General features: G+C 40.4%; 2 protein-coding genes across 2 annotated transcripts; both read left to right on the top strand.

Moving 5' to 3' along the window:
- cdca9 (cell division cycle associated 9) lies at nucleotides 1-5,916 on the top strand. Its single transcript, XM_078542969.1, has 4 exons — nucleotides 1-116; nucleotides 752-880; nucleotides 3,323-3,357; nucleotides 5,739-5,916. Exons 1-4 carry the CDS (start codon nucleotides 50-52, stop codon nucleotides 5,754-5,756), a joined length of 249 nt encoding a protein of 82 aa, XP_078399095.1. The 5' UTR covers nucleotides 1-49; the 3' UTR covers nucleotides 5,757-5,916.
- A 696-nt stretch (nucleotides 5,917-6,612) lies between these two features.
- LOC144681376 (borealin-2-like) lies at nucleotides 6,613-12,567 on the top strand. Its single transcript, XM_078542968.1, has 4 exons — nucleotides 6,613-6,815; nucleotides 7,630-7,720; nucleotides 11,935-12,021; nucleotides 12,435-12,567. The coding sequence occupies exons 1-4, from the start codon at nucleotides 6,685-6,687 to the stop codon at nucleotides 12,495-12,497; spliced, it is 372 nt and encodes a 123-aa protein (XP_078399094.1). The 5' UTR covers nucleotides 6,613-6,684; the 3' UTR covers nucleotides 12,498-12,567.
- The last annotated feature ends 293 nt before the right edge of the window (nucleotides 12,568-12,860 follow it).

Raw genomic sequence — 12,860 nt, 5'->3', positions numbered from 1 at the left:
CAGAGGTGAGCGGAACGCTTCCTTCTGGAATAATGAGGAATCGGTGAAAATGACCCTCTCGCAGGAGGCGAAAGATGAGCGAATACAATTATTTATGAAATATTTCGATGCGAAAGGTCAGTTCGATTCTCTTAGCAGAATAGTCCAAATTGTAGTTTATTTTGTGGTAATAGCAAAAATGCTGGAAATATTCAGTAGGTTAGGTGGTATCTAGAAAAGGAAAACCGTTTGAATTTTATGTCTCTGACCTTTTCATCAGAACTTTTATAAACTTGGTATCAGGTGTTTATTTACTTTTTTTCGTGCTTTAATGTTACATGTCTACAAAGTGTTTCTAATCCTGGGGTGGGACGTTACCTACTTAAACTAGTCCGTTTCTTAACTCTAAGCCATTAACTTTTACTGACGTGCTATTCTCTATTTTCCTACTTTTAATAGGGGGACAGACAGACAGAGAGAGAGAGAGAGAGAGAGAAGGGGTGGGTTGTCACAACTGAACCTTCCCACTTTCTGGCAGTGCTCACAAGGGCAACTGGAAGGAAGAACTTTGCCCCACTTTTGTCTCAATCACTCCTTGCCCCTCTGGTAGCTGTTATCTTAAAGCTTCCATAGATTAATGGATCCACTAAATAGAAGAACATTAGAGTTAACAATGTGGGATTTTTTTGTCTATTTATTCTAAGTACATTGCTTTCATAATTGTGCACAAACAACTTCTGGACAGGGCTAAATGTTTGTTCCTCCTTTGCAGCAAATGAGAAAATAAGGGAAATGGAACAATCTTTTGGAAAACTAATGGATATGGTTGGTAGTGTCTTGACTGTTTACTTGTTAAAGATGCCAGCAGCAATCAAACGAATAAAGCTAAAGGATTTCCTTGGTAATTTTTGTCTATTTTGTATTTGCATAGTATTAAGAAAATCAGCAGGCCATAAGACCCCTAAAACCTACTGTTGCTCATAGCTGATCTCCTACCTCACTACAATTTCCTGTACTGTCCCATAATTCCCTCTGTGTCCGAAAGTATGCCAATCGGTCCAAATATACTGAATGAGCATCCACCGCTTTGAATTTCAAAGATTTATAATGCTTTGAGTGAACAATTTCTCCTCTTCAGTCCAAATGGTTTATATTTAAGGTTGAGTAGATTTTAAAGTAGATCCTAGCCTCCACAGCCAAGGTAAATATCTACTCCCGCCAGCTGTTTAAAAACTTTGTTTCAATGAGATCGCTCCGCAATCTGGGGATTATAATTCTAGCCTACTTGCCCTGTCCTCGTAGGACAATCTCTCAAACTAGGAATCACCACAGTGAGCCTTCATAGTATCCTTTCTTTGGTCAGAAGACCAAAACTGTACCCTGTCTGACTTAAACCCCATGTGATTGCACTGACTTCCTTACTCTTTATGCTCCAATCACTTTGTAATAAAACCTAACATACAATTTATAAATATAACGTACAGAAACAGAGCATTTGACCAAACTTGTTTATGCTGCACCTAAATTGTCTCCCACTCCTTCATCTAACCCTATTGCCATATCCTTCTATTCCTTTCTCCCATCTGTTTATCTAGTGCCTTCTTAGTGCATCTGTGCTGGTCTCAACAACTTATGGTAGCAGGTTTCACATTCTACATTCTGACAATTCTCTGGATAAAGACATCTCCCCTAAATCCCCTATTAAATTTATTAGTGACCTCTTATTGTTCTGGTCCCCCTGAGTAGACAAACACTTCCACTTTGTCAAGTGCTTTCATAATCTTAAAAGACCTATCAGGTTACCCCTCAGTCTTAGTTCTTTTCAAGCTTGGTTATTGTTCCTGATAAATTTAATCTGTTTTGATATTCTGGTAAATCTCTTTTGACCCCTTCTCCACAGGAACATAGAACTTAGGAGCAGGAGTCGGCCACTTGTCCCTTTGTGCCTGCTCTGACATTCATTATGTCATGGCTGCTCTGATTGTGGTCTCAACTCTGCTTTCTGCCAGTGTTTACCACCTCCCCAGTGGCCCATATTCCTTGACTCCCTTGTTTATCAAAACTCTGTTTAACTCTGCCTTCACTGCTTTCTGGGATAGAGAATTCCATATCCTGATGACCCTCTGACAAAAACTTCTCCTCCTCTCTATGTGCCTGTACCCATTTTGATTATGGAGAACAGAGCTGTTCACAATATTACATGAATGGTCTTAGCTTGGGTTCTCTACAAGTTAACTTCTGGAGGGATAGAATTGAAAAGCAGAGAAGTGAACCTCATTAACCTGTGTGATTTGTGTACTTGTACTCCCAGATCCCTCTACATCTTTACCCTATTTAGACATTCCAAGGATTATGTGGCTTCCTTATTCCTGCCAAAAGGTACCACCTCATTCATGCTATTAATTGCATTAAATCCCAAAAAATGTTTTTTTTAAACAAGGGCTTGGGTTGGACTTTGCAACTGCACCCCCTACCCCCAGCCAAACCCTGCCTCCAGCCTGTAATTTGTGATTAAACCACAAGAGCTCTATGGAATCGAGTTTCAAAATTAGTCTATTGCTGGATTAATAACTTTCAACAAGGAGCGTTGCTACAGTTGGCGTTAATATCCTTGGATCGAGGGATACATTTAGCCACTCCTGCTGTGACCAAGCCTTTGGGTGATGTTTCCCTTCCTTTCACTGAACCCCCACCCCCACCAAACCCACCTTGTCTAATAACCTGCCCACAATCATATAAGTCCATATATGGCTGCTTGACTGAAGTACAGAATATAGGTATGGCACTTAGGATTTAGCTGTGGAGAGAACCTGTGAATCGCTAAGGGACATATGAACAAAGCTTGGAGCTTTTCTTAAAAATTTGGGAGTTAATGTAAGGAGGACATAGTATTTAAAAGAAAATGACTATCAGTACCTTTGGAGCTGTACCTCAGCAAGGAGTGAATCTCAAGGGAGGAGGGAAGGGGGAGACAATTGGCAAAGTAAAACAATAGACTACTTGAGTGATTTTGCTTTTTGTCAGGAAAAATGTATGGAATTGCAGAATATGATTCAACAGATGGGTGAAGTCTCTTAATACCATGTATAAAACAAATGAATTATTTAGCCAGTCAATGAATTATTCAGTATTGGCCTAATTACAAATGGGTTGGGATATAGGGTGTAATCCCCAAATGCTAATTTTAAAAAATCCCTTAATTCTGGAATGTCATATAACTGAACTTGGTGCAGTCACAGTAAAATTGTGACCCAGGTGATTGCATTTCCAGGTCTTTGTATCATGATCTGTAACACCTGCATTTTGCTTCACAATCTCAACTATATGCCTTATGTTGTTACAGGAGGAACAGATCAAATTGCAACTGCTGCTGTGATGGTGAGTAGTTTATTTCTGAATTTGCTCTACAGAACTGGGTTGCTAACGCTTCTGTAATTTAGCTCTCTGGAACATCTTTCATTTCTCATTTCATTTAAGTTCTCTGAGTTAGACATTTTTAAAATGATGCTTTAATCCGTGTAATTAAACAAATTTCCTGCTGTTTAGCTCTGAATACTTTGCCCTGAGTGCCTGTAAATATTTGTTCACTTTATAAATTTTTCTCAAGAGGTAAGTGCTAAGAACCAGGGTAAATACTCACCCTGGAGCAATGTTCATGGAGGTTGGGGAATGGAAACATGGGGTTACTATTTCAGCTTGTTAGTTACAGAAACAGCTTTTAAGCAGCTGGATTGGGGAGGAAAGGAAGTTGAGGTGAAGGGAAGAAGATGATTACATAACAAAAGTGACATTGTAAAATGATAATGTGCCATTAATTCAAGAAACTAAAAATGTGCCTAGAGGGTAAGGGAGGCTTGGAAAATCTGGCAAAGTAGAGAAGTCTTCTGACGCTCAAGAATATGGCGGTTTAGACAAGGGGGTGGGAACCATCTCTCTCTGCTAGCAGTTATCATTGGGAGATCTCAAGTCCAAACACTAATCCATGCCTCTCCCTCAATTTAATTCCACTTTAATTTATTTTGGATATGGGGCTGCAGAGTTTTGGATTGGCGCAAGATTATGTAGCATGTAAGGGGGCTTGGTGGGTGGAGAAACATTAGTGGAAGGATTCTTGGGCTAACACCAAGAAAACTGAGACCACTAGGATAAAGGTGGACAATTGTGGAAATTCAACTTGGATATATTAGAATACTGAGTGAACAGGCAGGCTGATGGGAGTTAATGCCAGAGGCATATTGGTACTGGCAATGAACAATGTTTGCCTTTAGTTGCAACACATGTTGAGCTGTAGAAAGTTAATGTCTAGTTGTGTTTACAGTTCAGTAGTGGTTGTGCTTGTGTACATTTATAAGATGGCTGATCTCCCATACAATATGACTCTGGGTGGGGTAGGATTTGGGTAAGTATTGGACAGAATCATGCAGGCAGCAACTTGTACTTATCTAGAAATTTTGATTTAATAAAACATCCCAAAATTCTTCACAGGCACATTAGACAAAGTATGACATTGAGCCACATGAGATATTAGATCAGATGACCAAAAGCTTGGTTAAAGAGGTAGATTTTAAGTGTCTCAAAGGAGGAAAATGAGATGGCAAGGTGGAGAGCTGTAAGGAAGGAATTCCAGGGCTTGGGGCTGAGGCAACTGAAGGCATGGCCACTAATGGTGGAGCAAATATAACTGGAAATGCACCAGAGGCCAGAATTAGAGTGCAGATATCTGAAGGTGGTGTGGTTGGAGAATATTAGAAGATAGGGAGGGGAAGTCCATGGAGGGATTGAAAATGAAGGATGGCAATTTTCAAAGTTAAGACATTGCTTCATCATGAGCCAGAGTAGATCATTAAGCATAGAACCATAGAAAAGTTACAGCACAGGAGGAGACCATTCAGGCCATCTTGTCCATGCCAGCCCGAGGACACCCAGGTGCCCTTTCTAACCCCACCTTCCTGCACCCGGCCCATAGCCCTGCAGCTTACAGCACTTTAGGTGCAGATCCAGGTACTTTTTTAAAAGAGTTTAGAGTTTCTGCCTCTACCGCCAACTTAGGCAGCGAATTCCAGACACTCACTGCCCTCTGCATAAAAAAAGTTCTTCCTCATGTCCCCCCGCCTATACCTTCTGCCACTTACCTTGAATCTATGTCCCCTGGTTCTAGAATTCTCCACCAAGGGAAACAATTTTATCTTGTCCACTCTATCTATTCCCCTCATAATTTTGTACACCTCAATCAAGTCACCTCTTAGCCTTCTTTGTTCTAAGGAAAATAACCCCAACCTATCCGATCTCTCCTCATAACTACACTTTTCTAACCCTGGCAACATTCTTGCAAACCTCCTCTGCACTCTCTCCAGAGCTATTACGTCCTTCCTGTAATGTGGTGACCAGAACTGCACACAATACTCCAGTTGTGGCCTCACCAGTGTTTTATACAATTCCGACATTATATCCTTACTTTTATATTCTATACCTCTACCAATGAAGGACAGCATTCCATATGACTTCTTTACAACCTTGTCTACTTGAACTGCTGCCTTCAGGGACCTGTGTATCTGTACGCCAAGATCTCTCACTTCATCTACCCCTCTTAGTATATTCACATTTATTTTGTAATCCCTGTAACTGTTTGACCTCGCACTTCTGTTAAAATCGATCTGCCACTTTACTGCCCACTCCACCAACCCATCTATATCATTTTGGAGATTATGGTTATCCTCTACACTATCCACTACTCAGCCAATCTTTGTCATGGTTGATAGAAGAACAGCACTTGCTAAGAGTTGAGACATGGACAGCAGAGTTTTGGATGACCTCAAGTTTGCGGGGGGTAACATGTAAGAGACCAGCCTGGAGCGCATTGGAATTATCAAATCAAGAGTTTCAGCAGCAGCTGAAGACATAAGGAGAAGCAGATGCAATTACTTGAGACTTGGACAGATAGGTATAAAACCATACAATGAAGCGGAGTGCAAATTCAGCTTTTAATCTCCTGGTAGAGAGGGTCAGCAGTGAATCAGTTGTAGTTATCGGTGTCTTTGGTGGTGGTCTTGGATTGGTGGCCAGGAACAAGATTGGAAATACATAACTGAGCAAGGTGAGTGGATTTTTTAAAGCACATTTGCTTCTCAACCAAACTAACAACTCTAGGCTTTATTGTGTACGGCTGATGGAAACCATTTATTCACATTCACAGGCTGATTATCCAGAGGAAAGGGTAATGGCCATTGCTGTTAAGACCAGGAAGAAGAAAGGTAAGTGAAATAATGCAGTTATGCTTAATTCTGGATATATTAAAGTGGATGACATAATATTTCTATTGCAGGCAAAGCTCCAGTGTCTTCCAATTCTAAAGTGGAACTCGTAGAATCAAAATGCAAAGCTAAGCTGACTACAGCAAAATGTTGCACGGTTCCAAAAGTAAGTTATGAGAAATATTTTTTTAGATTGGGTTGGCTTGGTAGACAAATGAACTATATAGCAATACATGAAAAGCAAACATTTTGAAAATAAACTTGTGTATGCACACAACAATATACAGCTTGTCATGCAGCTGGATTGTAATTGGCATCCATGTTCATAAACTTTATTTCAGATACCTCAAACTAAGCCCAAACCAGGTTCATTCCCCAACTATGACAAAGAAGCCCTTTTTACAAGGTAATATTTTTAAACTAGAAAGTGGCATACTTTTAACATGTGCTAAAAATGTTAGTATTTTTCTTCCTTCTGTTCAATGTTGTTTTTTCCTTAAATTTATGCAGTGGTCCAATATTGCGCACCAAGGCGGCTTCAGTTCAAGGAGCTGCATCAAAGAAGTCATCTGTTAGTGACAAAAAGTAAATGTCTTTTTTCTTTTGAAAGATGTAGCAGTTAACAGCATCTTTTCATTAATATAGTTTGCTAAGCCATTTTCTGGCTTGGGCCAGAACTGTAAATAATTTAGCACAAATCTGTCTCTTGTAAATTAACATTGTTTTAATATTGCAAAGGGATGACGCCCTTGTGTATTTAATACACTTTGCTCAGGCTCTTTGGAAAAATCTATATCTGTACTCCTAGTAAGAATCCTGACATGTAGGGTATACCTACTTCTACATACTGCCCCATAATGACATCATCTGAAATGACATTAGGCCAAAATGGCGGTTGGACACAAGATTTGGGAATGGAGAAGAAAGTATAGGCTGAGGAGCTTCTCATTTTGTTTGTTTTTTTCCCCCCTGCCCAAGACAGCATTGACTTCCTCATTGGATTCTTGAGTAATGAATTTATATAATCTTTGGGTGGATGGGGTGGTGGAATGCACAGGAAATGACCAAGCATGGAAACTTCCTGGCTTTATAATCCAGCTACTTACTGCTTTCTTTCCTTCTCCTTTCTTGTTTAGAGGCAGAGAGCGCAAATATGAATTTCAATTTCATCCCCCGCCCCCGCCCCCGCACTAATTTTATTTCTTTCTGGTCATTTTGGGTTCTTTGGGTACATAACTTTCAATCGCTTTGAGATTGGGGAGACTATAAATCCATATCTGTGCCCATAATGTGAAGAGTATCCAAGGCAATGTTTGGATTTAAAGATTTAGTTGGGCAAAATAACAAATACTTTAAGTTTTATACCTCCATTGATTGTAAACTAACTGCTTGTTCTTAGATCTGGACGAAAAGTACAGAAATTTTCGTATCCTTCAGCATCTGTGGATAAGGCACTGCCTTTTATTAAGATACCTTTGGCTGATGGGCAGGTAAGTAAACAGCCTTGGATGAAGGTTCAAATGCAGGACAGAAGTTGTTTTAAACATTAACTTGTAAGCAGATGTACAAATCTTCATGATGGCCCTCGATATTTCAGGAGATTAAGATATGATGTATTTTATCTCTGCCCCCCACCCACCCATCCCACTTTCATACCTAAATTCAAACCAGGCAGACTTTCTTTAAATAGCATTTCAATTCCTGCTATCATCTTGCTACAAATGGCTCTAATCATTTCCATAATGGGGTGCTCAGACCACACATGATGCTATGTTTTGCCCTAATGTCTTTCAGAGTTACAATATTACCTATGCCCCTGTGTATTGACATGCTGTTTACAGTTCATGACTCTTTATGAAAATCTATTTTTGCCCTAATCTTTGCAGAATCTTGCTGTTTAGGATATAAGACGTAGAAGCAGAAATTAGGCTGTTCAGCCCATCGAGTCTGCTCCGCCATTCAATCATGGCTGATACGTTTCTCAACATCATTCTCCCGCCTTCTCCCCGTAGCCTTTGATCCCCTTACCAATCAAGAACCTATCTATCTCAGTCTTAAATACATTCAATGATCTGGCTTCCACAGCCTTCTGTGGCAATGAATTCCATATATTCACCACTCTCTGGTTAAAGAAGTTTCTCCTCATCTCTGTTCTAAAAGGTCTTCCCTTTACTCTGAGGCTGTGCCCTCGGGTCCTAGTTTCTCCTACTAATGGAAACATCTTCCCCACGTCCACTCTATCCAGGCCTTTCAGTATTCTGTAAGTTTCGATTATCCTTCTAAACTCCATCGAGTATAGACCCAGAGTCCTCAAACGTTCCTCATATGTTAGGCCTTTCATTCCTGGGATCATTCTCGTGAACCTCCTCTGGACCCTCTCCAGGGCCAGCACATCCTTCCTGAGATACGGGGGCCCAAAATTGCTCACAGTATTCTAAATGTGGTCTGACCACGTAGCTCCTTTTGCATTTACTATTTTGTTTACAAGCTGCCCCCTTGGCAGCAACATTTGAAAATGCAGAAACAAAAACACAAATTGCTGGAAAAACTCAGCACACCTGACAGCATCTGTGAAGAGGAAGACAGAGTTAACGTTTCGAGTCCGTCTTCATCAGAACTGAAGCAGAAAATGCAGTTTTAGTTTCTGCATGTTTGCTGGGGACAGCTCTACCTGAGCTCCTCCCTCTTTCAGCTCCCCTGCACTGTCTCAGAATGATCGGATGGCTTGACCTAATTCTAGCCGTGGATGAGTGAAAGTTTCCTCCAATTAAACACTGGGTAGGTTGAAGCTGTTTTTCACTGCTACAACAAGCTGTTCCCTTGCCATTAACTGTCTGAAGCTAAGTGTAACTGACTTTGTCATATTTGACCCCAGATGAGCTTTCAACTATATATCCACACCATCAGAGTGCCTGTTTCCATGGCAACAACCAATTCCATTCCTGGCTCAAACACTAATCACATGTTTGTTACCTTTTTTAGTCTTAGTCTGGACATTCCCCATTTTTTTTAAACCACAAATGCTCATCTTCACATTCTCTCTCGCCTACAAATCTAATCTCCTGCCTTGCCATTATTTGGTCAAGGTACTCCAAAACCATTTCAACATTTTTTTTTCTTGTCTTAAAATACTTCTTGCTTTAATTCTCATTAAGCTGAATCTATTCTTGACATCTTTGAATCTATAGACAAAGTCCATTCCTCACTGCTTTACCTTAATATTTTGCTAAACCTCTCCTATTTGAGCTCCTTCTAGTATCAGACATTCTCAGGTGTTTGAATTCTGAAGACCCGCACCTGGCCCCTCTTCTGTACTGCACATCTGTTTAACCTGCTTCGCTCACCTGGTCCACTAGGAGTAATTACAAAGTGACTCATAAGACTCTTATTAACCTAAAAGCAATTATCCCTCTTCCTTCTAATCACCCATTGCTAAACTCCATTCTACTTTTCCAGTGATTATAGGTTATAACATGAACTACAATGTGTGATGTTCATCCCCTTGGCCTGGCACCTAGACAATGGACAATTTGTCCAAAAGGCTGTAAACCCCTTTAGTTAAACCTCCCATAGCCACCATTTATGACATTCTACATGAACTTGAGTGAATATACATGGAGATACTCCTTGTATTTTTTCTATTCATTCATGAAATGTGGGTGTTGCTGGCTAGGCTATTGCCCATCCCTAATAGCCCTTGAAAGTGGTGGTGGTGAGCTGCTGTCTTGAACCACTGCAGCCCATCATTTCCCTGATTCCCATTGACTCCAGTTTTGATGGGGCTCCTTGATGCCACACTCCAGTCAAACACTGCCTTGATGTCCAGGGCAGTCAGACTCACCTCTCCTCGAGTTCAGCTCTTTTGTCTGTGTTTGAACCGAGGCTGTAATGAGGTCAGGAGCTGAGTGACCCTGGCAGAACCCAAACTCTGTTAGTGAGCAGGTTATTGCTAATCAAGTGCTGCTTGATAGTACAGTTGATGACCCATCCATCTCTACTGATGGAGTGATAATTGGCCAGATTGGGTTTGTCTTGCTTTTTGTGTACATGACATATCTGGGCAGTTTTCCACATTGCTGGGTAGATGCCAGTGTTGTTGCTGTACTGGAACAACTTGGCTAGGTGTGCTGCATGTTCTGGAGTACAAGTCTTCTGTACTATTGCTGTAATAATGTCAGGGCCCATAGCCTTTGCAGTATCCAGTGCCTTCAGCTGTTTCTTGATCATATGGAGTAAATTGAATTGGCTGAAGACTGCCTTCTGTAATGTTGGGAAGACTGAGATTCGTCATTTATCATTCATTCAACATCTCTGGCTGAAGATATCGTTGAAAATGCTTCAACCTTATCTTTTGCACTGATGTTCTGGGCTCCCCCATCATTGAGGATGGGGATATTTGTGGAACCTTCCCCTACAGTGAGTTACTTAATTGTCCACCACCATTCATGACTGGGTGTGGTAGGACTGCAGAGCTTAGATCTGATCTATTGGTTGTGGAATTGCTTAGCTCTATCACTTGCTGCTTGTGCTGTTTGGCATGCAAGTAGGCATGTGTAGCACTAGGCTGACACATTTTTAGGTATGCCTGGTGCTGCTCCTGGCATGCCCCCCTGCATTCTCCTTTGAATCAGGATTGATCTGCTGGCTTGGTGATAATGCTGGAGTGGGTGATATGCTGGGCCATGAGGTTACTGTTATGACCGATGCAGTTGGTGGAGCGGAATTATTTATAAATCCCAGAGGGGAAACTTTAAACAACTGTCATACACTATAATTTTAAGTGTTATGTTTGACTCTAAATTCAGGAATCAGGCCACCAGCTCTTGGTTTTACATTAAACTAAGTGAAACATTTTTATTAATTTACACAAGTTAAAATATATGTACACATGGCTTCAAATGACTACTATCATAACCTTTAACAAATTCCCAAACTAATCTCCTCCATTTAAGGCAACAGCAACCCATAGACTTAACCAAACACCAGGCAAAGTATTTTCACCTTACAAATTCAAAATCCAGTTCTTTCACTTTGGTTGCTGTGGAGCCAGTTGGAGGCTTACAGCTGCTTTTTGATCTCTCATTGCCTCTGCCCTGCACACCCAAAAACTGCTGAAATTATACCTATCACTCCCATTGAATGTTAATTCTCATTGCATCAACAACTTCTGAACTAAACCTCTCTAACAATAAAACCCCTTTCATTAGTACCAACTTTATTAGTAATATAAACATATTGCTTGGTAGCTGCTAGAAAAGCTTCAGTTTTATCTAAGCAAATGCATGCTATCTCTTACATATCAAAACTCCCCTGCCCCCCCCCCCCCCACCCCAGTTTGCTTTTCATTTGGGTGCTTAGCTGGTCTTTTGAACTGGGAATGTGAGAGTACCTGAAAGACCCTGAGCAAAATGCTCTTGCTGTTCTATGGGACATCGCTATTAACATCTCCTCCTGATTTTTGTGTTTCTTTTCATGCCCCCACAAGTAGGTACATTTACAAGTCTTGGCCATTTGCCCACTTTTCCCCTTTTTCGTGGTTATGCATAGTCCTCTCATAGGGATGTAGCTGGTGACCGGTTCTGTAACCTTTAGGACATGTTCTGTAAATTCTTACTTCACTACTTTTCCAAAGCAGTTGCTAAAGTTGTATTTATTACGTTTTGCATTTGCTATCGGTTGTGATGTCTTGATGTTTGCTACTTAGGCAATCAGTGCAGTTGGTGAGGAAGTAAACAATATAGATGTGCAGTCACTTGATCCACATGCTCTTCAGGGTATCCAATTGCTAGTGGTAAGTTTCTTTCTTACCTATGTGCTGTTCTGAGTATGTTAGGAAGATCCATATCTATTTAAAGGCTCTAGAATATTTTTTTAATGTCTACATGATCATAGTAGACAAACAAGGTATTTTACAACATTCAAAGCTGCCTGTTGTTTATAACCAAAATGGCTGCACCCAAGAACTCATCCAGTTGCTTTTACAATGTTCATAGAAAATCGGTGCTTGCAGTTAAAGATTGCGAATATAATCCAAAAGTTTAACTCAAAGTCCCCTGACTTCTAATCTGGTACCATGCTTGCAGTCAGATATAGGCATAGTTCTCAATTGCATCTCAAGTTAAATACCAGGAAGGTGTCGAGGGATTTTGTTCTATGTAAAAATGACTTGTTTTGAGCTTTAATGAACTGTTTTTCTCCCAACAGACCCGACTAACCGCCTTGTGTGAAAAGGCCAAAAATAGTGCAAAACATGCCAACAGCCTGTGAACAATTCCTGCTGAGATTTTTTTTAATTTTAGTAGCAGCTTGGATTTTAGGATTCATGTGTGTGTATATATCTACATTAAAGTTTTAATCTGTTATGGAATTCAGGAATGTATTGTGTAGTTGCTTAAAAGTATTTGTATTTGGGTGTCAACCTATGCAGGTTAAACCCGAATTCTTGAGAGTGAGACTAAGGCTGCAAAAATAATTGTTTGGCACTTTGCATAGCCCTTTGGTCTGGATCCTTGGACAGTTTCTTCAAGGCTTCACCAATTTAGACAGGGTAAGAAATCAAACAAGTAGGATACTGAGTCACAATTCCACATAAGTGGAATTCAAATTCTCTGGTTTTACCAAAGCTAACCA

This window comes from Cetorhinus maximus, chromosome 6, assembly GCF_964194155.1.
Source record: "Cetorhinus maximus chromosome 6, sCetMax3.hap1.1, whole genome shotgun sequence".
In the NCBI taxonomy this organism is placed as follows: Eukaryota; Metazoa; Chordata; class Chondrichthyes; order Lamniformes; family Cetorhinidae; genus Cetorhinus; species Cetorhinus maximus.
This window is presented reverse-complemented; position numbering and strand designations above follow the sequence as displayed.